The following is a 27,157-nucleotide window of genomic DNA, read 5'->3' as shown; positions in this document are numbered from 1 at the left end:
TTGTAATCCTATTTAGTTGACCTTGTATTAAACTGTACTTTCATGTGCTTTTTTTCTGCAAACTTCTAAATAAAGTATTCAATCAATCAGCATGCAACCAAGTATAAATGAGACTTTAGTGGATCTGCAGTGTCAGTGTGAACTTCACCCTGGTTCCTTGAATGATGTGGACATAACATTTCTCTTCTGGTTTGTTTTAATGGCCCTAGCATACAAATATGTATGAAGTCTCATGTTGGCCCTTACAAAATAATAATAATCCTAAATGCACAATTACATTTTTCCTCATGCAAAACACTCTTGTATTACTGACCATATGGTATCCCCGAGGTACTGATTTAATGTGGTAATTCAGGACACGTTAATCACAAGAACATCTTGACACCACACATTTGGATTTGGAAATGAGCTTTTCTAACTCTGGCAGGGCACAGCTTTTCAGCTAGAACCTTTTCAGAGTTCAATGTCAGAAAAAATTACACAATGAAACAATTTCCTAAACTTACCATGGCCACACATATTAATATTATATCATCAGGAAGTGAGACATATGAAACTGTATGCAGATGTTACAGGTTGTATCATGACCTTTCAGACACGGTCTATGGGTCAGTCTGGTCAAGCAACTCAGTCTGTGTTAGAGGCCATACAATATGCAGTTGAAAGCCCACAGCTCAATCATTGCTCTTAAATAAATAAATCCTTAAATGTTAGCCTTTGTCGTGCCCCAAAGAATTGTCCTGCCAACATGGTCGACGAGATACGAGATAAGCTATTTCAACTAAGTAGAGTCTCTCCTTCCAACTTCACCCAAACACATTTCATACGCAATTCTTTAACACGCCTAAAACCTCCTTTCATGCAAATGCACCTGAATTTGGCTTTGTGTAGTCTTGTAAAGGGATCGCACACTGGCAATGTTTTAAAAGGTGCCATTAATTAATGAGATTACACAGAAGCCACGCAACATAGAACAACCCTACACACATCTCTCACCAGAGTTTAATTAGTTTGTGTGTGTGTGTGTGTGTGTTTTCAGTGGAAGTGAAGACTAAACACTTGCAATCTGGCCCAATCTGCTATGTATTTGTATGGTGAGTGTGTAGTGGGTCTATGTACACATTCATTAGTCTTAACCGGGTGCCAAGGCAAAGTCTGCCCTGAAGACTCAGGACAGGGTAGCATGAGAGAGAGAAATGACGATAGAGCAGGGAAGATTGGAGAAACCCACTCAAACTTTTCTCATCAACTTTTTGAAATGTGGCAGCTTAACAAAAACAAAAAATGAGACCATGTATAGGGAATCAATCTTCCACAATATATAGTCTAAAAACAAGCCAACACCATGCTATTTTTTTGATAAAACTCAAATCTGAAAACGAATCTAGTACTAGAAAATCAATCTTATTTTAAGACTGACATCTTTGTTTCTCAAAACTGTGCAATGGAGGGGGGGGGGGTAACATAGCTTGGAGGTACATGGTTTACAGGCAACAGTAACTGGGTAGTGAGCAGCATAATTATGAAGATTGTTTTAAAATCCCTTTCGTTCCATATTCAGTGCAAACATTTTCTACCAGACAGCATTTGGTACTATATATGCAAGGCAAACATAAGACATGGATTAAATATCATTGATATCCCTTACTTTGTGCAATTTCTATATGAAGTTCTAAACCCAAACAGACATCTTGAAATTGCTTAGCGTTTACCCAGCAATCAACATAGCTTTTCTTTTCAAAATGTGTAAGCATTCATGTAATGTGAAATAGCCCATATTGGAATTTCTTTTCACTAAACGGATTAGTTGATTACAAACATTTGATTATTAATCTTCTGTTCATTGTTTAATCAATTATTCATTTCATTATTTCACCCCATAAAGTATTAAGTTTGGGTACATTTCTTACCCCAAAACATTGACAGACAGACAGACAGACAGACAGACACAAAATGGTACTGCACGCACCCAATATTAATCAAAGCAAAGGAGTAACTCTAAAGTATGAATAGGCTTAATATTATGTAACATAAAATACATGTTTGGCGAATGATTCTGTGAACTCGGCCCTGAGAATGGCACTTCAAAATGTTCACAATTTGAATTAGTGTCTGCCTAAAATATTACGGAATAGAAATCTTTCTACTTGTAAAATGGCACTGAGATACATTCCACTGTTTTCTCTGTTAAAGGAGAATTCCGGACAAATTAAGTGTTATCTTTCATGTCTCGTTACTCACCTAGCGACGTAAAAAGTGGCGTTCTTTTTTTCCATATATTCCCCTGTCGTCATTTTTTAAACACCCTCCGTTGTTATAATGGGAGCGAGTGGGTTAGTGAAGTTTGTCTATTATAACCGACGCAATGTTATTTTTTTCTCTACTACGATTCATTGTAGAGTCTCATGATAGTCAAACATGCGCTGAAAATTCCTGCGAGCCTGCCGTTAATGGCGAACGATTTAACACTGGATGCTTGTTTCTTTCCAGAACCTGGCAACTCGTGTTGCCAGATTCTGGAAACAAGCAACCAGTGTTAAATCGTTCGCCATTAACGGCAGGCTCGCAGGAATTTTCAGCGCATGTTTGACTATCATGAGACTCTACAATGAATCGTAGTAGAGAAAAAAATAACATTGCGTCGGTTATAATAGACGAACTTCACTAACCCACTCGCTCCCATTATAACAACGGAGGGTGTTTAAAAAATGACGACAGGGGAATATATGGAAAAAAAGAACGCCACTTTTTACGTCGCTAGGTGAGTAACGAGACATGAAAGATAACACTTAATTTGTCCGGAATTCTCCTTTAAGGACCAAGTCATACCATGAAGCCTTTTGAATAGAGATTGTGGATGAAAAATGTAGCACATCCCTGTCAAAATGTACATCTGTATTAGTAAGAAAAGTCACAACAAACTGGCCAAAGGGACGGCTGGGGTCATTTGGGCTTGGACCTGCACAAAAATCACTGTAATATCTTTCTCATGGGATATATGGATCCTAGTGTTTCTCTGCTAAAGTTAAATTCTCCTTCTAGCAAATTTATCTTCCTGTTTTCAGCCCTCAATTTATCCACAAAACCGCATACAGGTTGAGGTTTTAAATGGTATGACATGCTTTAGCGATGGCTATGGTGGCCTAGAGGGTCGATATAAAATGAGAATGTCACCGGGGATAACCCTATGTCACTTTTAGCCAATTACCTTTTCAAGGAGCTTAAAATGTATACAGGTTGACATCAGAAAACATTTAACAGACGAAAAAAAAGAGGCCACCCCCTTTCAGGCTAAGGTTGTTCAGAGGGGGGATGGTCCTGGGACTCTACAATGGTGGCTATGCGGGCATAATTCAGTAAATCATCTATGATGGGAAAAGCCCCAATATTGACGCTCACCTATACTCCCCACTTGTCTTGTTCACCGTTAACAGCACAAGGGATAGCTACCTCAGACCCTGTATATTGGTAAATGAGAATCTCAGTTGTTGGCATAACATATATTGTGACATAAAGGTTTAGTCCAGATTTTCCTTCAGCAGCCACTTGTCACATTATGGGGAGATGTCTGAAAATGGCTTGCCAGCACTGGTGGCTTTCTTCATTGGAACCAATGTGTATTGCTAGGTACAAAACATTTATCTAATTTTTAGATGAACTTAATTGCCAATACAGAGACGTTCTGCTCCTGACCTATTCAGTTGGGATAGGCTAAATGCAGTGGACAAATGAACCATGAGGATAAATAAAGTATAAAACTTAACTTTATCCCCACATTGTGACAAGTGACTGATACATAATTATTTAAAATATCAAGGGACCATCTGTGCCAAGCAGAACAGAACAGAACAGGACAGGACAGGACAAATCCTAGTTTTTCATAAGCACCTATAGTGCAAGGATCATTTTACATGGCTTACAATGGAGTGGCACAGCGTGGTTTCCAACACACACACACAGCAAAGGTTAACACAAATACACTTGGAGCAACAGCCGATAACCAACCCACGTTCCGTGGGCAGTTTCTTTAAGGAAGCAATCCTCTGTGTGTGAGTGTGCGGGTTAGTGGAGTCCTTCGCTTGAAGTCCATGATAGTTTAGTGGCATGTGTACGTCTGTGCGCGAGGGCACTGAATATGACATGCACAGGGGCGAATAAAAGACAAAGGCAATGATCCGAGGGTGCGCGGTAGGAGGTGTAAGATGCCGTCCTCTTAGGGCTTCGACAGAATCCGTTCGAGAGACACAAGGAGCTGTTGGTACAGGGATGTCAGTCTGATTGACTCTAATCTGGTAGGGTCCAAGCAGACTAGCAGTCCGACTTAGTGGTGCAGCAGTAACTGTGGATGTGAAGGCCATATCCCACGCCCCTGTGGTGTAGAGCTGAGAAAGGCGAGGCCGGCCGCGTATAGGGAGTGTTAACGTAGCGGGTGGTTTGTTCTTCGCTGCATGTCCCCTTTAGTTTTTGTCCCGCCTAAAACACCTGGATCATGGATTCCCTGGACTTACCCACTCCAATCCATTTCACTGAGGAAAACCAAACATGTACATACAGGTTATGCTTCATTGCTGGACCGTACCTTAACATTGCATAGAAAGGGCTTGTGTAGGGGGGTTATTTGATCAAATATTCAGTTTTTTCACAGAAAACATTTCTAATGGGGGATTATGATTCTTCTGACAACATTGTACAGTATGAAAAGAACATGGTTGTTTTTGCATACATTTGTGCTTGTGTGTGTGTATTTGTGTATTTGTGTACCTGGCACTCCCACATGTTCCTCGATGTAGTTGATGTATTTCTGGGCGTTTTCAGGCAGTTCCTCAAATTTCCTGATGGCCGACGTGTCGCTATTCCAGCCGGGCAGTGTCTCATACTGGACATCCACGCGATGCAACACCTCCTGGTTGGCTAGAATGGGAACAACAAGATATCATCTCACCGCTTGGAATGGCCCACTTTCAAGCTGGCTTCCATATTTTGGGCATGTCATTATAGGAAAAGTTTTTCTTTTAAAGTACGGGCCCGCCCCCTTTACCTAATTTTCTGTGTTGAGAGTCAAGCAGGTTTACTAGAACTATTTCAGGCGGAGCCCTATACATACACACGGAGATAGACAGGAACGCCCACAAACGTCACATCCGGTTTTAGCGTGGGGGAAAATATTGAGTTTGGCTCATAGAAACCAACGACCTACAATGCCGAAGAGCTGCTGTGTTAAGTTCTTACCAGGCGACTCAATCAGATAGCTGTAGATAAGGACAACAATCCATTCCGATGCTGTTTAATTTTCTAATGTATCGTTCTTTGTCCATTGGCAACAAGGAATCAATGTTGCAAAGAGTTTGCAATTAATTGCAACTCCCATTGTAACTAACGAGAGTGAATCAATGTTTTCCCCCATCGCTGACTCCGCCCCCAGCTATGACGCGCTGATGACACTACGCCCTGTTCATGTATGTAGTTCATTTTACAACAAATAACAAAAATAGGCTAGCCGATTTAGCTCACAACACGTTCAATTGTAGATCGTCTGTTTTCGGTGTTTAAAGAGAGTTGCCTCAGTAGATTACCGAACTCCTTCATTCTTTCTTATGGAATTAATTTACACAGCTGTGGTGTAAATGCTGTGTAAACAACAGGGTTTAAAACTCTAGACCTACAGTATACACACCTGGGAAGTGAGGTATATTTTCGTCGTCCACTTTATAAGCAATGCCCACTTTGATCTCAGGGAACATGTCAAGGATGTCCAGTTTAGTGACTGCAAGCCTGGAGGACAAGAGTGACATGAAGGTCAAACACACGCACACACACACACACACACACACACACACACACACACACACACACACACACACACACACACACACACACACACACACACAGTATAGATACAGTACTGTATACACAGTTACTAACCCTAATTCTAACCCTAAACCTAAAATAGCCCCTCATATAAAGAAGTACAATGGAATAACACACGAATCCTGTATGAACAATAACACAAATACACACATAGGACAAAAAGACACGTTTACAGACAGACATACATGTACACGGCACTTAGAACTCACGCTGTGAAGCCGTTGATCATGTGGGCGTATTTGATGAGCACCAGATCAAGCCAACCGCATCTCCTCTTCCTGCCTGTGGTCACGCCCACCTCCTTCCCCTTGGTCTGAAGTAGCTCTCCAATCTCCTACGGAAAACCACAGGACAAAAAGGTTTGCACGACTGAATTCTTCGTGGCACCGTACCTTTACCCCGCTGACCAGTCTGTTTAAGCTGATTTAAACAATGGAGTGTTTGTTGTTCATTCCCTGTTTATAAGCGAAACAGTAATGTCGTTGGATCAAACCAGTTTACATTTAGAAATTGTCACGATGCCATCATAGGACAAACAACTACACAGTGCACACAGTATGAATCACCAGTGAGATAGAGCATGAGCTTGAACATGTAAACTTCTTGCCAGCTTCTTCCATGCCCTTTCGGATGTGGGTTATGGGTTATTCCCTCAAGTAAAGTCTGCAATAATGGGGACATAAATTGTGCATTTAGGGCACAAAAAGTGTGTCCTCTGCATTTAGCCCATCCTAAGTATTAGGAGCAGTGGGAGGCCCAGGGACCAGCTCAAGCTTCAAGGCCAGTGCCTTTGTCAAGGACAGTTCCTTGACATGCATAATGTATATCTTTTGGTGTGGGGGAAAACCAGAGCACCAGAAGGAAAACTCCTGTGAATACAGAGAGAAAACAGGATGACCGCAGTGGGGTTTGAACCCAGGACATTGCATGCATGTACTGAAGTTAAATTTCACTAGTAAAAGTTACTACATCTGTTGACTGGTGGCAGTCAGTCCAGTAGATGGTGCTGTTTTAAAACAAACTTATGTTTGGCTACTTCAGGGGTCTCCTGGATTCACATTGTGAATTCAAGTCTTCCTTTGAGCATGGAATATATGAAGGTGCCAGAGAAAGGCACCTGATGAAAAATATTCTTAGTTTTTTCAGAGTGTTAGATTTTTTTTATTTATTTTTTACAAATTAGGGTATTCATAAATATGGAGATACAAGGTTTCTACCTGACAACAACAATAGGTGTCTGCGTTCCCTTACGTTGAGCTGCTCTGAGGGAAAAGCTCCGATGCCCACCCTGGTGGTGTAGGCCTTGACCACCCCGTAGACCTCGCCCACATTCTGAGGGGGCATGCCCAGGCCCGTGCACACGCCGCCTACCGTGCAGTTAGATGACGTCACAAACGGGTATGTACCTGCAAAGGAAAAACAGAGAGGTCAAACTCAGGACAAACTGTTGATTTGTACGTTGTCATGCGACAGTGTTTTGCGAGACAAAAATAGTTGATTCTACATGCTCAGATGCAATGCTTTGTGAGCTCGTAGATAAGCTATTGTGGACCGACATACGATGGAATATAAATTAAGCAGAAATATTCTTCCCGAATATAACAAGGGCTAGGGAGAGAGATGAAGAAATGAAATAAAATGAAATATAAAATAAGAACACGATAAATAAAAATGTATTTAAGAGGACGTGAATACAACTCAAACTTCTTTTACTAAGAGTGCATTGTCTAGAAAAGTTATTTTAAAGTTAGAGCAATTACCAGCACACACATTGTCCTTCAGATACTTTTTTTTTTTAAATTGACACGGTAAGAAACCAAAAATATATACACATTTCAGCACAAAAGCCTGTTATACAATATGAGATTATAGAACACTGAAGAGGGCTTAGTGCTAAAGAAAACACGTCATTTTGGGGGGTTTTCTATCCGTGTCAGGTTTTCCATCATTGCACAATACATAAAGGCAGCAAATTTCAAGACTGAGATATGCAGCATATCCACCCGTGACATGAACTGGTGGAGTGAGGCGTGCTTGTGTTCCACCCGAGAGGATTTAATTTCTCACTGGTCATTTTCATAAAAGCAAGGCATGAGCATAGGACTTGGGGGAGGTGAGGACTCGAGGTCGTTTCCATGCAAAGCCCCGTGTTGACAGTGCTGAGTGATTCGATTGTGTGCCTGTCCAGACATGTCCGTCCGACTGGCCTAATCCGCATCCATCTCCCGCCACTGTCAAGGACAGCTCTGACCGGTCTGTCCCTCTGGCCAACACATCCCAGTCAGAACTGCTTTAACAGCCGGCAAATTGTTATCTAACACACTACACCATCATATCCAGTTTGCAGAACCAGTCAAGCTTGATGAGCTAAAATTTGTGTTGGCAGACACTTGCGGAGCTTGCCTGGGTTAATGGGCCAGTTAATCACTAAGCTGTTTCAAAAGAATGAACCACATACACCTGTCAACTGCCAGCACACTAAATGCTCAGTTGAGTTGAATGTAATTTGAGTCTGGTTTTGTTGTCTGTTGTCTGGATTGGACAGTGTTCCTCAGGTGACAGCCACCTTGGTCTTGGGCGTATCAAAAATGTATTGCATAGGTGTGGTGTAAACCATGTCAGAGACTGATGTCATTATATAATATATTGTTAACAATGTACTTTTTTAATGATATTGTTATTTACTAAACACAGATTTTGGAATACAAATAGGAATAGAGTCCACACACTTGATCAAGCTCCTACGGTATTTTCTTTATTGAGATTACCATCCAAGTGACGTTTCAAGCCTGGTAGCTCTTTCTCAGACCAGGCTTGAAACATTGTAAAAAAAGAAAATTAAATGTACAAAAAACCCTATGGAGCTAGGTCCAGTATGCATACTCTATTCCTATTCCTTTTTGATGTTTGCTTCTGCCCACCACCTGGTATTTTAAACCTTGGATGTGCGTGCTTTATTTACTTGTTTGTTAGACTTCTGAACAACACATGATCAAGAGGAAGCCACAGAGGAATAGAGTGGAGATCACTTTGGTGAATTACTATCTGTAACACTCTTGTAAAGCAGCTATATTAGTGTTTGGCAGACTGATACAAGGCCGTGTGCACTGTGCATAATACTGTGATTCTTAAATCACAGGATAATGCCCTGGCAGAATGCTAAGAGCAACGTACTGTACTGTATGTGTGCTGTTATGACAACGACTGTGTCAGACCTTGACTGTAATTTAATCTGCTGACTGCCGCCAGGCTTCTGGATAAAAACATCTCTGTTTTGAAACATACTGTAATGTCTGGGAGGCTTGTATGTGGAGGCTGATAACAGTCATTATCTGAAGAAAATGACATTCAAAGGAAAGAAAATATGAAGTTATGTTTTGTTTTTTACAAAACAAGTTCAAGATTTGAAAATGTGGGTGCGCTGTATGTGACACTACTGTACAATACGGAGGGTTTCCCGCTGACTTACAAAATGTTTAACGGACCAACACACTGAAATTGGTGCAGGGTGCATTTGTATTCATGCACAGTACAAGTTGATGTCCCAAAAGGTTTTAACAGGGAGCATGCACGTCAACTGTGGACACCATATCACTGTAGTAGCTGTTAAGTCAACTCACCATCTCTATTAGTTCCAAGCAGGCTTTTTCAAAGCGCATCATGTAACGTAAGTGTTATTGTAAGTAGAATTTTATCAGGTGGATCCCTTCGGGTCATTTGGTTCCATTTGTACACTACTTAGAGATAAATCAACACTGAGAATTTGACAGTGTACGCGCACTGTTAAACAGTCATGGAGTACTGACCGAAGTCGATGTCTAGCAGCGCCGCATTGGCCCCTTCCACCAGGATCTTCTTAGGGGGGCCGTGAAGAGCCTCGTACATATAGTACACGCCATCTCTCACCATGGGCTTAATCCTCTCCACAGAGTCCTACATACACAAACACAGAATGTTATTCCAAGGAGAGGTTGTTGTTTTGTTTCGTTTCATTCAAACAAAGCTGTTCTGGATTTGGTCACCATTACCTTTAGTGTGAGTAGCTCTCCCTCTATGTCGATCTCCAACGTGGGGTACATGCCCTTGTACTGCTGGGCCAGTAGCTTATACCTGCAACACAAGTCATGATCATCAATACTTAATGTTCTGTGTCTGTTTCTCTCTCATTTCACACTGTGTGCACGCACGCACACACACGCACACACACAATTTGGGATTGCCAGTACAATTCAAGGACTTTAAACCATAATAAAGTACCACTTCAACCTGCAATTTACTTAGGTTCAAAAACACCAGAGTAGAGTGGATGCTAGGTGCACTGCACATGTAGCAAAATGTATGTGTTGTGAAGTGAAAACATCTTAGAGTGGATGTGGCTTAAAAGGAGCAGAACAGCTTTAAAGTCAGAGATGTAACTGTGCTGTTGTGGTCTGACAGCAGAGACGTGAATGCTCTTGTGCTTTAAAGCCAGAGATGTGACTATGCTCTAGTCTAGTGCTCTGGGACCTGAGATGTGACTGTGCTCTAGTGTTGTGGGACAGACCTTTCCGAGAACTGATCGAAGTCAGCCAGCAGGTCACATATCCTGAGGCCACTTCGCGCCGCCTTGGCAGAGTACACTGGACCAATCCCCTTCTTCGTTGTTCCCAGGCTGAAAGAGAGAGTAATAAATAAATAAATGGCCAGTTAAACCATATGACCTTCAATTAAATTAAGTGATGTAACATTCCAACTTTCCTCTTGTGACACACACCCCTTTTCCACCTATATCTTTCCAATATATCATTGGAGTTAGGCAGAAATCTTCGATCTCCAACTATTTTTGTTGTTTTATCGTAAATGAATACCCTACTTCGTCATACAACAGTGTCACACAAATGTAACAGAAACGCAATACGATGCAAAAACGCGTTGTGCGCTTGTAGATCTGCTATTTTTGCTATAATTATTTAATCATAACTTAAGTGAAAATTTATAAATCTGTTTGAGGATTTTATAAATATTATAATGAATTGCATTTTTATAGCGCTTTTCCAAGTTCTCAAAGTGATTTACAATGGTTCATTCATTCATACAGGGTTGGGGGACATTGGGAGGTGCCTGCGTCGATGCCAACGTCCTCACTTTTCCCACATTCACACACCAATGGTGGCAGGCTAGCGCCGACCGACTCATTGGAGGCAATGTAGGGTTCAGTGTCTTGCCCAAGGACACTAACTCTGGGGGAGCCCGGGATCAAACTGGGAACCTCGTGATTCCCATCCGGCCACTCTACCGGCCACTCTACCCCTGAGCCACTGGCTATTGATCCAATTACAACTAATAAAAATAACTTGTGACTAAATAATACCTGGATTGAATCCACTGGAACTATGTTCCATGCGTACGTTTCGGACAATTCAGAACCATTTCCAGAATGAAACAGTCATTGGAATTGAAATGCAAGGTGATAGGTGAATTGCCTCGTTTAATAGTGGCTCTCCATCTATGTCTCTATTTCAGTATTGTTTTGTCCCATGAATCAAAGGCCCTCCGTACACACAACCCCCCCCCGGGCAGAACTGTGAAGCTGCAACAGTGAACTCTTTTCCTTTTATGATGTGTACTGTGGGGGAGTGTATCTCCTCATCCTCCTTTTTGTTGTCTCCATCTCATCCTGCTTTCTGCTGTGTCACCTCTAGGTGGATACTAGTAGTCACTATGCCTGGTACTCAGCCCGCCAATTACTACAATCTGCTGAAAGCTTACAACGACTGGTCCGTTCAGACACACTAGTAAGACACACACACACACACACACACACACACACACACACACACACACACACACACACACACACACACACACACACACACACACACACACACACACACACACACACACACACACACACACACACACACACACACACACACACACACACACACACACACACACACAGTAGCTGGCTGGATGTGTGGGGCTTTGGCTGTTGAGCCAGTAAAGACCACACAGCTCAAGCCAGGAATGCTCTGGGTCCTCTTGGCTTATTGCTCCATACAAGGGGGCTTAACATTCCCCACATATGTGCTTACAGTTCACTGTCTAATACATGCTTAGTGTGTTACAACAGAATAAATAGTGGAAAACTGACACATTGTGATTACATACGGCAGATATTGCCATGAGTTTAATAGCATGATGATATTGTCGCATATTTTGCCATAAAGTTATAATGGCCGTAGACAGAAATTGCGTCCATTCATATCATCTAATTTCACTCGCTGACTCCTTAACCGTTAGGGAGTCAGCGAGTTCCCGGTTCGGTTCCCGGCCGGCCGGACTATTTGCAGAATGTCACCCCCCTACTCTCCCCCCCTGCACATCTTAAACAGGTGCAGGGTTGCAAAAATATCAAAAAAGTTCAAAAGCTTTGGGCGACTGGGGCCTTCATCAGGGCTTAAATACAAACATATAGGTTGGCTATACGGTATAATGTATTGTATACCACGCAACTTGGGAAGGTGTGGTCACAGCTACCCAGTGTTTAATGGCCACACTATTAGATATAGGCCTACTGTATGAGTCCAACTTTTCAACATTTCTTGAGGAAATGCAAACATTGAAGTGTCACCCTACTATACAGACACTTTTCAGTCTAATCAGGGCTTAATGATTAAGCATCATCATCAACGTCTGTCTGTCTGTCTGTCTGCATTACCCTCTGTCAGTGTCCCTAAGGGTGCAGATGTTAGTACACCAAATGTAGTAGAAAGACATTTCTGTGCATTATACAGTATGTACATATTGAAGGACATCAATATAAAATGAATTGGTGAATTAACTGGCCGTAAATGACACACTCTAATCCTCCTCTGTACAGGATGAGTCATCACACTCACAGAGAGAATACATGGGAAAATTAGTCAACCACTTCCTGGCCTTTTTGGAGACAAACAGGAAGATGTGACAACTCTCATGATTAATTTGACCCTTTCTCTTTTGGCCTGTTAGTCCTACAAATGACTGACAAGCAATGCCAGTTGGTGCCAGACCCTGGACTGGGAGCTTGAGCACAGTGGTGTCACATTATTATTGTTATTCTTTGTTATTTTGATAGGACACTGAACAGAGACAGGAAAAGCGGGAGTGATAGGGAATAAAGTGCCTTGGGTCGCGTTCGAAACTATAGCCTTATTCGGACCTCCTTAGACTAACCACGGACTAACCACAGACTTCCATTATCACAGCCCAGCCAAACAGAGGCTTACCTGAAATTTTCTCGGGCAAAACCGGGACATGCTGACTTGTGATTAAGACCCACAGTCGCTGGATTTGATGACGTGAGACGGTGGGTCTGACCACGTCAGAATAGTTTGAGCAATGGACTTCCAGAAACTGGTTTGGTCTATGCTGCCATAGACCAAACCAGAAGTGCATTCAAGAACACCGTTTGCCGCAAGCGATTGCAATTAACACTATTTACTTTCAACATTAGTTCTGGAACAGCTTTTTACCAAATGTTAGATTTTGTTCAGTTGATAAATTCATATCCTACTCTGGACTCTGCAGTGGCTGTGGGGATTTGCATTTGCCACCACATCTCCTTACCGCTTGCTACCGTTTGCAAATGTTTAATCTCAAACATAAACAGAGGTATTTTTCCAAAACGCTCGCGAACCATACAGTATGCAAATGTTGCACAATAGCTTGTTGAACGCAACTCAACACATATTTCACAATTTGCTGCTGTGGGTGGGTTATGTACAGGTATGCATGCCTGGGCAGCTCCTGACACCCAACCCTGTGAAGATGTAGAGTTAACCAGTGACATTCTTACAGGACGGCAGCTCACCGATAGAAAAACAGATAGCAAACAGGCTGGCTTCTAGGACAAAGGCTAAAAAACACTGACTAAACCTTATGACAGAGATGCTCATTGACCAGAATCTGTTTTAGCCCACAGGCTTTCAGAGTGGGGGCAGCGACCCCCAGGCCGGCCACCAGGGGGCATCATTGCAAAGGAGAGGAAAATTAAAAGGTGGAAAAAAATCTTACGTTTTTAATTTCAAATCAAATTCAATTCATAAGATTATTCTAACACTTTAAACCTGTCGTCCCTATTTTTTTGTCACATTGTCAAAATATTTTTAGGGGGGCCGCAGCCAAAGGCTATGGCTATTTGGGGGTCCTTGTCATGGAAAGGTTTGGGAATCCCCCTGTCATCCCCCAGCACAGCCTCTAGAGGCCAAATTCCATGTCTTGTGTCAGATGTGGCAATCGTTAGCGATGGCAGGTTTCTTACTTCTTGCCTGCTTGCTCTTGTCTCTGCTGCTCCTGAACGCCATCAACCGCTTGGTGGAAGTCAAACACTGGAGGAGGCAGAGAGAGGACACTCACACTCACACACCGCAGAGAAGACAGCGCACACTCACTCACACACACATACATACAAGTGCCTACACTCTCAACAAACCCACACACACAAAAAAAGTCTTGAACAAGACCTTGTGGAACTTACCGATATGGGCTCTATCAGAGATGATTAACCTTTTCGCCCAGCCTTCAAGACCTACAAGCAAGCGCACACACACACACACACACGCACACACACGTGTCAAACTCTGTGACAGAAAACTGACGTGTTTTGTTGTTGCCATCTGGTTTTGTAGCAAAACATGTACTGTATGTCACCCACCTTTCCCTTTTTTTTCATTCTTCGCTGCCTCTTCAAACAGGCCTGGGAGATGGATCACTACCCCGTTACCTGAAATCACAAAGTTTTGAGTCTCTGATTACTCAGAAGTATAGAATCAATTAGTGTGAACTGTTGTAATGACGCTGTTCATTTGTCTGTTTATATGTACAGTATGTACTGTCTCTTTGCCGACAAATTTGTCCTCCAGAAGATGCTTGACTACGTGCTTTTTTTCATCTTTACTTAATTCATGTGGACGGAAACTAGGTTTTCCACTGAGCAGTAATCAAGAACAACCAAATGAAGAGCAGGAGAGACTAAAAGACAGATGCTCAAGGCTAAAAGAGCACTATATAATATTTAAAAAAAAACATATCTCTGGTGGGGTAAGTGAGTCATTATCTGATGAATGGAATTTTGTGTCCTTTTCCTTCCAAGGCAAATGGTACAAAATGGCACAATTTAAAGAGTAGACATTTGATACGGCCAATTCAGATAGATTACTGAAGTGTTAGAGTAGCCATTAGAATGGCTAGTCAGTCAAACTCAGGTTTTAGTATAACAGCCATATTGATAGATTTCAGCCATACTGTATCCTCCCTCGTCAGATGGTAAGACATGCGTTCATGTGATGTGGTCAATAATATTATAAATGAATCGAGCGACATTGGAGTTGGCATGATAAAAGACCAATAGGCGAAACAGTGGCTACATGGCGCCAAGGGATCTGATAACTCGGCTCTAAATGCGTCAACTGAAAAGAAATAAAAATATGTCTATAACATGCATATTTTTTCTTTCTTTTTATGTTGGGCACATAAATATTTTATTTGAGGTTTGGTACTATTGTAATGGATTTCACATGGAGAATAAAGCATTCTAAAGACATACGCAAGCTTCGATCCCATGTAAGGCACCCCCATCCCTCGGCACTATGCATAGAAAATATGACTACAAATGCTGGGGAGGACAACCTCATAGGGCTGTGAATCGTCTGCTATCTCACGAATCGATTCGATTCCGATTCTTGGGGTCACGATTCCGATTTTTATCGATTTTTTCAAAATAAACGATTTTCGATTCAAAACATAGGATTTCAGGATCTACTCCAATCTGCTGGCATGAGAACAGAGTACATTTATGTAGCTTTTATAATTGTAAGGTAATTGTAAAGGTTTTTTTTGAAAATCGATTTTTTTAAAAATGAGAATCGATTCTGAATCGTCCAACAGTAGAATCGCGATTCGTACTCGAATCGATTTTTTTCCGACACCCCTACTAGGGCTGTGAATCGTCTGCTATCTCACGAATCGATTCGATTCCGATTCTTGGGGTCACGATTCCGATTTTTATTGATTTTTTCAAAATAAACGATTCTCGAAATCGAGAATCGTACTCGAATCGATTTTTTCCGACACCCCTACCTCAGTATATATCTAAGCTAGCTCAGTATAATCCGGTTATGCAATATTCTATAATTTGCATAACCTGTCAAATAGGAACTCCCCATTGGAACCCATTGAAGCTCTCCATTGTATAATGACATAACACAAGGCTACACTGGTCTTTGATTAGCGACAATTGTGGGTGAACATTGCTGGCAATCACTGGCAGCTGTATAATGAAAGCTATATAAGGCACTTTGCATTTTGCCAACAACACCCATAGCATAATATAATCACGATATACCACGGCCTCTCATGTATTATTACTTAATTACTAAATCATATATGATCAATATAGCACAGCAAACACACTGGAGGGTTTAGTTTTTATGCACCACATATCTGGAACAAACTCCCAGAAAACTCGGAGTTTGTCTACTGCCACTCTTATTTCTTTTAAAACACGACTGAAGACCTTTTAGTTTAGTTAGTATTTTTTTACTTATTTTGTTTTATGCATCCTGATGTTATTTTTATAATTGTGTTTCCTTTGCTTGATGTTTTGTGTAAAGCACGTTGAATTGCCTTGTTGTTGAAGTGTGCTATACAAATTAAACCTGCCTTGCCTTGCCTTGCCTTTAAGGTTTCACTAACAGCAGGAGAAGCCTATGCTCTTATGGTAATATAGGCGTGTTCTCTAAATGGCACGTGTTTACAAATTACAATCAACCGTATGTGCCAAGACAATGTGGAGACCCACCTGATAAAATGCTGACTCACTATTCAGCTATATATGTTGACGTATTGGCAACTAAGCTATGCGTCTATAGTATACTGTTCACGGTAAACTGCAGATGCGAGGATGGCACGGGGCCAGGGAAAGAAAACAACTTTGATAGAAAGAAACCATTAGCTAATTAAGTTACTGCAGATGAGTGGACCTGTTCTACGCTGCAGGCTGACTCAGTCGAGAATGATGCTCAGTCACTCTTATTGTATGGTAGTAACGCCCTAAAATGGCGGAACATTTGTCCCAATCGATTCAGCGAGAAAAATGCAAGGCAGGTTGAACTCTACAAGAACGACCTGCACATGCATGTGGCGTGTATGAATGCATAACTGGGTGTGTGGGGAATGCCTGAGAGTCAATGTATGCACATATATAATAGTTGTGTGGGTGTGTTACACACCAATGAATCCGGTGACCTTGGGGTTGATGATTCCGCTGGGTAGGAGGTGGAAGTCATACTCCACTGAGTCAACCACCACTGTGTGGCCTGCATTGTTACCTCCCTGCACAGAGAGAGAGAGAGAGAGACAAATAGAGGGACAGGGAATGAAACAAAGTTAATGGAATTTCTGACAGTTTGTTTAGATTAACTTGAAAGGCAGGCTTATACCAGTAGTTGAGCAGCAGCAACAAGCGGTAAACAGGCAAGCAGCATACATATACTGTAGTGGAGTGCACTGTGGCCTGTAATGTCCTGATTTATGCAGTCAAATCTAAAAGGGGTGCTTGCTGGCACAGTCAGGTTTCACTTGAATTTAAAGTTACTGAGCATTTCTCAGCACAGGACAACCGCAGTATCGTGGTTATAAGCTGTGAAACCTATTTTATAGTTTTTGTTCTACAGTATATATATATACCTTGGTGAAAAGTTCAAATTCTCTGTGAATAATTTGTATGTCACTACTTATCATTAGTCCAGGTTAACCCGGCCATTCTCACCTAATCCATACCAGTCTGGTGCGGACTGTAGCATGGTCGGTCACACATGCAAACAACTGCACTGCATAATATTCAGCAAATCAGTCTATTATCACAAAGACATAATCACTAGGGCAGGTAAAGTCACCTCTCAGTCTCAGACCCTGCCCATCACCTCTTCCAACTGGCAAAAGATCTCGCCTGCCCTAAATGTAAATCCTGGGAACGCCACTGCTGTATGTTTGATGTTGCTGAGATGAGCTATCCTTCCCCCTCCACAAATTTAGAGTAGCCAATCATTTTTACCCCTTTTTTCTACCACATTAACTTGTTGAACAAATTAACCCCCCCCCCCACCCCACACACACACAGTTCTGTTGGGTCAGCTGTTGCCTTGCTCATCTGCTAAATACATTTTTTCACCTGAAGACGGAGTGCCTCAGTATTTGTTCCCTATAGTCTGCCTCACCACAAGCAGAACTTTGGTTTTCTTTGAACACATTTCTGTGTTGCAACTGCTATTGTACCCTATTGACTCACCTGCCAGTGAGGAGCCCTCACTGGGGGGGATGTAGTGTCTCCTGTTCAACACCCCCCGCTGACAGGTGCCGCCCAAGCCTGTAGGAGTCGCTAGCGCAGCAACAAAGAACGCCAGAGGCTAATCCCTAGCAGTCTGTCAGACATCTGGGCCAATATGCACAAACAATTAGTTTCTGGCTCTCTTGTCTGTGCTACAATTAATAGGCCCATAAAATCTGGAAGTGTAGCACTGATTGAAAACATCATGACAGGTCACGTTGCACAAGTGGCTTCAGATATACACAAGACTAGCAACAGTGGCGGTTGTGAAATAATAGTGTATCAGCGGAAACATTGAGTTGTAGGACAGGAATGCAACAAACCTGATCTGAACTAAAAGTCAAGGATGACAAACAGTCTTTATTGTTCCCTCGGGGTGATTTCGTCCTCTGCATTTAACCCATCGAAAGTAGCAGTGAGCAGCCACCGTGCAGCGCTCAGTGAGAACTCATCATGACATTATCATCGTTGCCTAAACGTATCCAACCAAGGGCCAGTGTATCAGCTACGATGAATGCCTGGATTATACTTTGTTTATAACATACCGTATATCCTTATTTACTCACAGACACATGGAGAAAATAGCAGGTGATCAACGTAGCCACCGAGGTAGCTATCCATGTCTGACATACCATTCCTTGAGCAGTGAAGTCACTTACAGTGACAGTGTGTGGCAGCATTTTAGCTTCCACTGATTGGTCAGCTGTTGTGTTATCAGGCCCAGGGCTGATATTAGTTATATCACCCTCTGTACTTCTATCACTCCCCTCTACCAGGGCAAGTAATAGAGCCCGACCGATGCCAGATCTTTGAGTCCAATGCGGATTCAGATTTTGGAGCTTGTCGCATCACAATGAATTGTGTGCTTGTGGATCGGTCATTTTTCCTGTTTTTTCATAATAAGGCTTAAGTGATTAAAACCAGAAAATGACAACACTTATACCATATCATTACGATATCAAAACGCCCAAGATCTCATGACCTGAGAGCAGTCATGACAGCTGACAGGTCATGACAAGCAAAATAAGGAATTTACATCTCCCAGGGCTAGTCATTTTTGGCTATGGCTAGTACTACAACAACTACTGAGAGTGGTGCACAATGTATATTATTTTGTAATCGTCATTACAATACAAATTTCTACCATAAACACACTGATATCAGAAATTCTGAGATTCATGAAGCCGGAAAGTGACAGCAAGAGTTGTAGACCTTTTCCAAACATGACAGACATACTTCTGCTTTGGACCATGCACTCTGTGTACTCTGTGAAAAATGTTTACTGTAGATTACCAATGTAAACATGCACAAGATGCAAATCTTTTTAACATTTGTTTTTGCCACCTTGCCCCAAGGTATAGTCAATACACGCTATCATTTCTCTGTATTGTGCAGCCCTACTACTACTACAGTGGTGTCTATTGCCTCGGTCAATTTGTCATGCAACCACAATCATTTTGAGGTTCCATTCTGTTCTGAAAGTCTGTTTTTAACTGGAAGAATTTTGTATTTACATTATGCTGACAACGCAGAATGACCACATTTAATTTTAAATCACACAAGACAGTCATTTTTGTCCCTACAGGAGGGTCACAGTGGTTGCATGTATGTTTCCCTCTTCTGACAACAACAAGCTGTAGTGGATGCATTCGCTTACTTGCTGCCCACCTGCTGATCACCCCGAGGTCAGCCTGCCTGAGCCTGGCCCATCTTGTGACCGCCATGTGCTTCTTCCCATGTTAACCTGTGGCTATAAATCAAGCCACGGGTGTCCATGTCACCGTGTGCCCTGGAGGGGTTATTCCTGGCCACGGCGGTACTCTGAGGCGACACAGGTTGGAGGAGCGAGGGCAGATGCCTCTCCGTTTTAGATACTTTTACTATGTGTCCATCAAGGCACCATCCCCCCAGAGGACCCATGCCTGACCATACTCTATCCCCAATGTGGGACAGCAACACTTGTGGAGTCCTGGATCACCTGCTACAGTGGCTTCATAAATGCACTGTACATTGTGTTTGGGGATTAGGCTAAAATATCTGAAAACTTTCCATATCACACAGTAAGCTCATGTAGTAGGGACTCTGGTTTGCAACGATTTAAACCAAACAAAACAAGAGCCCTTGTTCGCTGTACTACTCTTTGTATGCAAAGCAGGCCTGGAATTTCGTCATTTTAGGGGCAAGGCCACTTGACCTTTAGTGTTGTCCATTGTTTAGGGCACAAAGGCCAAATGCCAGGGCAGGAAGGCCATCAATTAAAACAAGATTTTAGTCCATTGAAAAAATTAATTGAATTTAAGGGTTAATGATGATTTTAAATGTAAATGTAATATGTAGAATACCTGCAGTGAAATAGATAAATTATGGTATTTACAATCTGATCAATGCTCAGCCCTGCACCAATCACCAAAGTCACTGGATTGGTTTAAAGATGGGGATTCAGGGGAGTTAAGAATTCAGAATCTAAAAATGTGGTCGCTTTTAACTGACTGTTTAGGTCTCCAGGGTTCATGTCTTTTGTCTAATTCCCATGTCAGAGAGAGAGAGAGAGAGAGAGAGAGAGAGAGAGAGAGAGAAAATAAACACAGATCAACTACTCTAAAGAGAGAGATGCTTGGTCATTCCATTCTTCAGGAAAAACAACGCAAAGCTCCACCAGTTACGCTTGCATGACATGGAACAACAGAGTTACAGAGACAGAAGGCTAGGTATAAGAGGGTGTGTGCAGTGCACTGTGTCTCTGAATGTCTTTATCTCAGAGATGCCTTCATAAAGCTGAAATATCGTCGTGAGTAAAAAATACCATACTACTGTAGCATCAGTAGCATGGCCAGAAAGTAAACTCTCTGAGACCTCAACACCATCAACTTCACGCTGTATGCTCTAAATCTAGACGTCAAGTCTGGGACAATATTACAGAGCCATATTGATTTGTCAACAAATCATACAGGGAAGGAAGTGGTGACATATAGCAGAAGGATGGCCCAAGCGGGGGATAACAGAGATAGTGTTTGAGCTGGTGAAGAAAGCCTTTCTAGCCACAAAGGTGCTGACAGGTGACTTGCAGGAGGACAGCCATGGGGCTGTGACCCTCTCTAGGGGTATGGTTACGGGGCATGACCTAAGTTAGACTGAAACAACAATGTCCCTACTTGGGAGACTGTATGCATACAATGGAGGGCTGGAACGGAGCAACGGACACAATTGTGTTTTTAACACAAAGTGGTAAGCCGGTTGGGGAGGGTGATCTCTGTCGCTGCACTCACTGTCTGGCAACTCCTACAGGTTGGTCTGTGCGGTCTTGTTCAGCAGGGAGCAGAACTAGGTCACGTAGCGTGTTCCTCCAAATGCACTACACCCTCCCGGTGAAACTCCTCAGTGTCAGGTGAATTGGCTGGTAACTCTGTGTGTATCGGAGGGGACTTGAATGTCTACTCTACACTCTCCCAAAGACCAAACTGTAGGGGTTAGAACTTAAGTGACAGACAGGGACTGTACACGTGGGGTGGTAGTGTTGGGGAGGGGGGGGGGGGTGGCATAACAACTAAAGTGGGAGGGAAAGTTTAATCCAATTTTACGATCATGCGTGCTAGGCTTTTCTGCCTACACTCATACACACGTGTGTGGTGTAGCAGGTACACCACTAAATATATATATATCTTTCCAAACATGTATTGGGCACATAGTAAATTTGATATGCATGTTGAATTCATGCGTGCAGTACAGCACTCATTCCCTCCGTTTACCTCATTAGTGAAGCATGAAAACAAATTCAGTGTATAGCCAATGCCCACTGACTGACCAACTCCAAACCTGAAAATAAATTCTATCTCAATAATTCTACTGCCCCCTGACCTTGACTGCCCCCCTCACTTCAACCTGAAACCCCCACGTGCACTCTGAGTTCTTAGAGGAGTTGTTTACTGTAAGGAACACCCAGTGGGAAATGCTGGCGAGGCTTGTTTTATAAAAAGATGAACACAATCTCATCCAACATGCAAGCTATTGCTCCCTCACCCGCCAAGCCCACCGACTTGCTGCAACACATTATACCCATCCACCCCGCCCCCCCCGACCCCCACCCCCCGCCCCACACACACATACCATGAGAAAGAAGGGGCGTGTGTGAGCTGTGCAGCAATGCTGCCAGTAAGTGGTTTATTTTTACATGCCACCATCCTTGGCGAGCCCAGCAGCAGTGACAGCTCCTTGACTGTAGAGAATCTTTGCTATGTCAACCTGTTATCAATGCCATGCATAGTGTCAAAGAGGGAAGACTGCTGAGACCTGTTAAGCTGCAAGGGGTTAAAATCGAACCAGTAAACTACCAACTTGGTTTCATTCCCCGTTGCTGGGCTGAACCCAAGCAAACCTCAAGATGCATCTCAAAGGTATCTTGATTTCCCAGATAAGGTTTTATTCATTCATTAGGCAAACTGATAAAGTGTTTATCGCCTTTGCCGTTATTAGCCAGGGCTTGACTAATCTCTCAAGATTTTCAATTTGCAATGCCGAATGGATTCCCAGATTGGGGATCGACTGACTGCAATGCCTCCTCCACACCAACACCTACAGTACTGTATATCATTTTCCAAGACTAGAGCACTAAAGAATTGCTTGACGTGTGGATAAATGGGAATTACTATGTGTTGCAAAACAAACAAGCTCCCTCCTTCCCCTCCCCTGACCCCACCCCCTATGACGTAAGAGCAACATTGTGGCCATTTGAATATGGCCAATTCCTTGTCTATCAAAAAAAATATGTATACATAATAATAATAATAATCACATTCACCCAATAGACTACTGCAGGCAAAACAAGACGTCTTAATAAATAAGGGCATTCTGGTTCAGTTTTATCATCATGTCAAGTGAAGAGGTTCGTAGTTTAAAATGTATCTATCAACTAGTAAATAGGCTATTTCTTTTACGGCAGGCCATTAAGAGATCTTGCTCTGGAAAATCCGTAAAGACACAGCAATGGGAAGTATGGGTATGGGGCTGAGCAGATTTCAAAGAGCAAAAGGAAGTGCCAAGGTATTTATTCATCAACCCTGGCATGAGCTCAAAGAGGGGAGCCCTAAATCTTAGATGCTTAAGCTGGGCTGTAAAACATATATACACAAACATACAACGCATGTTATTTTCAGGCCTTATGACTCTCAAAACTATCACAAATGAATCACTGTGTATGTACAACTTGCCAATGAGAGATTATACCGGTATAACAGAGTTACACCAGCAGTACTGACCAAATAATATTTTAATAATACTCTGAAAGCTATTCCAATTTCTTGATGACTTGTGACTCATGTGTGTCACATTATAAAAATTTGGACCACAAACTGCTTTTTGTGTTGCTTTTCACTGCTCTCTTAAACAAACCCAAACGTAAAAAATATTTGGGTCACAGGTAACCGTAAGTGTTTTTTTGTTTTTGTTTCCAGTTTGTTGGTGGGAGGAAACGTACACATAGGTTGTCTTCTGAGGTGCTGCTGAAAGACATTGGCTTATGTAACGACAGTTGACAAGGCAAACATCGGATTCAGAATTCGTTTTTGGGTTACAGTGTGCTGCCGATAATGTAAATTTGATAGATCCTAATAAAAAATAAATAAATAAGATTTCATGGTCATATGTGATATAGTTCTAGATGTGTTTAATTGACAAAGTTACACAGTATGAATAAAAACCCATACACTGACTCTGGTTCGATGGGGCAATTTTTACACCAGATTTTGCTGTGTAGATAGATGCCAGTTATTATATACATTTTTATGTTTCAGCCATAGCCTTTTTCTGGGTCAGGTTTCTCCTTTTTTAATTTGTTCCCAGTTTGACATACTTAGCTACATGTTATCACATGTTTTATGTCAGCCCCTCCCAACCAGGCTCTGTCTGCAATTATATGATAAGCATGAAACATGATTATTTGATACTGCTTCGTACGATGATGTGTGCCAACTGCCAAAAATAGCAGATCTACAAGCTCATGTGAGTAGGGCTCCTAAAGTTCACTGGAAGCCTGGGGCAAACCAGTGAGGGCAAACCAGCAAAAGAGATGCATAGTCTGGCAACACCAACACGCAAGGATAAACTCAAGACTGCATAGGATTCTAGATTACTGCATTAAACCTAATGTGTTTAGCTCAATATGATCCATACCATTGCACAAATAAAATGAAAACACAACCGGCTTCTGCAACATTCCCCAGTTTTTAGCTTCATTGCTTCCTGATCATGTTACACCACAATTGGTAACCTAAAGAATTCTGTGAGGGTATCCAAATTCATGCTTTACTGTATGTGTGTGTGTGTGTGTGTGTGTGTGTGTGTGTGTGTGTGTGTGTGTGTGTGTGTGTGTGTGTGTGTGTGTGTGTGTGTGTGTGTGTGTGTGTGTGTGTGTGTGTGTGTGTGTGTGTGTGTGTGCGTGCGTGCGTGCGTGTGTCATAGATGTATTTTTATCGAGTTCAACTTTTGCTTTCAAAAGTCAGACTCGATAAAATACATCCAGTGGTTGAAATTAACTATGTACATGTACTCAAGTACTGTACTTAAGTACAAATTTGAGGGATTTTTACTTTACTGGATTATTTTCAATTTTCAATACTTTTACTTCTACTCCACATGTCAGAGGCAAATATTGTACTTTTACTCCACTATAATAACTTGAAAAAGAAAATAGCAGATTTACAAGCTCACAACGCCTCATTGTGAGCTTGTAGATTGGCTTTTTCAAAAGATGTATTTATACGTTTTGAAGACATAATGAGTACTTTTACTTTAGGTACTTTAAGCACATTTTGATGCCAATACTTTTGTACTTTTACTCAAGTACATTTTGAATACCGGACTTTTACTTGTAACAGAGTATTTCTGCATTGCAGTATTGATACTTTTACTCAAGTAAACCATTTGAGTATTTTTTTCCACCGCTGAATACATCCATGATGATCCAAGGCTGCCATTTGACGTGGAATTCATGGATTTGCCTCATTCATTACTAATGGTAGGAGTCAGGACATAGGAATTACAATAAGATAAACACAGAGTCTGTACATGTTAAGGTCATCCTCGCTCACGAGTCACGACAGCGAGCAGATCTGTAGCACAGCTCTGTAGTTCTCACAGTTGTCACAGTTTTAGACGTGTCGCCGATTTCGGTGTAACTCAACTGCCAGACATCAGCAAAACATGTCTTATCTGATTCACCCTCCTGGGCAACTTTATTTACATGGCTGACGTTTTACCTTGAGAACCACACACACACACACACAGTAGATATTTTACTATGTGTAAATCTGGACACAACAACACAATATATCATAATCTAATGATAGCAGTCTGTGGAGTAAAGTGAAGCTAGCAAAGGATTCAAGGTGACATTAGCAAAAGATACATGGCAGGCAACATGAATGCGGGATAGCAGAGGATCCACCTCCAGCCTGGGCTGGGAGCTGAGCTCAGATCAGTCCAGTAAACCAGTGGTTCTCAACCTTTTCAGGCCGTGACCCTCCAAAGGGTAATCATATTTGAACTGGGGACCCCCAACCCTGATACGCACTTGGAATATAGTAGTTGAGAGGCATTACATTTTGTTTGACTCGGTTCCACAGATAAATATTGTGAAAATAACCGATCTACAAGCTCACAACAACGCCTCACGTTCAATTTCTTTGCCTCTTTCTTATATTATTTGATAATTTTGACCAGTTTTTACAGTATAGTTTGTTGATTATTTTTGATGCAGTAATGGTCTTTTTTCATTATATTTTTTTTTAGGTATTATTACAATTTTAATAAATTGTCACTTCACTGTCATCTGGGGACCCCCCTGTGGGTCCCGACCCACAGGTTGAGAACCACTGCAGTAAACAGCAGCTATACCTGCCGGATGTAAAACACACTAAACGCGGGACAGCGCGTACCGTACCGTACTGTACCGTACTGTCCTAGCAGCAGCCTAGTGAGCCTACCTGACATCTGCACACCATGTCCGCGTCCTGCGCAAGGAGGTCCACCACCTTCCCTTTCCCCTCGTCGCCCCACTGAGCTCCCAGCACCACGGTCACTCTGTTGCCGACGCTCGGCCTCAACAAGGGTCCATCTTTCTCTGTTGTTGTGGTGCTGCTGCCGTCGCCGTTCTGGGCCCCCCTGTCCCCCGGCCCCGCGGTTCCCTCACACCCACTGTCCGACATGTCTTTACGGTGTCCGTGACTGACTGACTGCCTGATTGACTGCTGCTGCTGCTTCTCTCTCGTTCTCTCTCTCTCGTTCTCTCTCCCCTCTCTCTCTCTCGTTCTCTCTCCCCTCTCTCTGTCTCTCTCTCTCTCAGTCTCTCTCTCTGTGTTTCCCCCACTGGAGCTGTGGGTCTACTCTGCCCAGTGCTCACTGTACACGACTGACACGCCCACTACCGGGATGCGTTCAGCGTGCCACACTGTACTCTCTGGTCCATATCTTGTCAATATTGACTGGATCTGTAGAGGGCGCAGTGGAGTAACAACCTTCCCCCCCCATCCGGTGGATTATTTTACATTTTGGTCAAAAAGTGTATTTTAGACGAGAGGTGGGGCCGTGGAGGGCTCAGCGTGTTCCCACTAAGGAAAGTTGGTAGTAAGAAATTAGGCTTCCCTAATGCTTCCTTAATGCAGCTGGGGACCCCCTGGTTAAGATGAGTCATCTTTCACCATATTCTCCACAAGTGAAGTGTTTGAATGCATCATGTGTCAGTGTGGCATAGCCTACAACACCAAGAGAATGGTACAGGCCTGAATGCTTGACGCCCACATTGCCCATATTTTCATAGTTGAGATGAAAATGACCCAATGCTCCTGAGGCCAAATTACTTTTTAATGTGCCTTTTTGTTAGGTTTTAGGTGTTGACGACTATAAGTGTCATTGTCCGTCCCTGTGAGAACATCGAGAGTGATGGGAGTT

The 27,157-nt window shown here is 42.4% G+C and overlaps 1 protein-coding gene across 1 annotated transcript; it reads right to left on the bottom strand.

The window, feature by feature from the left end:
* Nucleotides 1-317: 317 nt before the first annotated feature.
* adss2 (adenylosuccinate synthase 2) lies at nt 318-26,534 on the bottom strand. Its single transcript, XM_080449837.1, has 13 exons — nt 26,194-26,534; nt 17,121-17,223; nt 14,546-14,614; nt 14,369-14,419; nt 14,153-14,219; nt 10,412-10,519; nt 9,897-9,978; nt 9,675-9,801; nt 7,120-7,274; nt 6,078-6,202; nt 5,675-5,772; nt 4,762-4,911; nt 318-4,526 (listed from the first exon to the last, which is right to left on the bottom strand). Exons 1-13 carry the CDS (start codon nt 26,413-26,415, stop codon nt 4,474-4,476), a joined length of 1,410 nt encoding a protein of 469 aa, XP_080305963.1. The 5' UTR covers nt 26,416-26,534; the 3' UTR covers nt 318-4,473.
* Between the last annotated feature and the right edge of the window lie 623 nt (nt 26,535-27,157).

This window comes from Gymnoscopelus braueri, assembly GCF_963280865.1.
Source record: "Gymnoscopelus braueri genome assembly, chromosome: 14".
NCBI lineage: Eukaryota > Metazoa > Chordata > Actinopteri > Myctophiformes > Myctophidae > Gymnoscopelus > Gymnoscopelus braueri.
The sequence above is the reverse complement of the archived record's forward strand: the minus strand, read 5'-3'. Positions and strand labels throughout refer to the sequence as shown.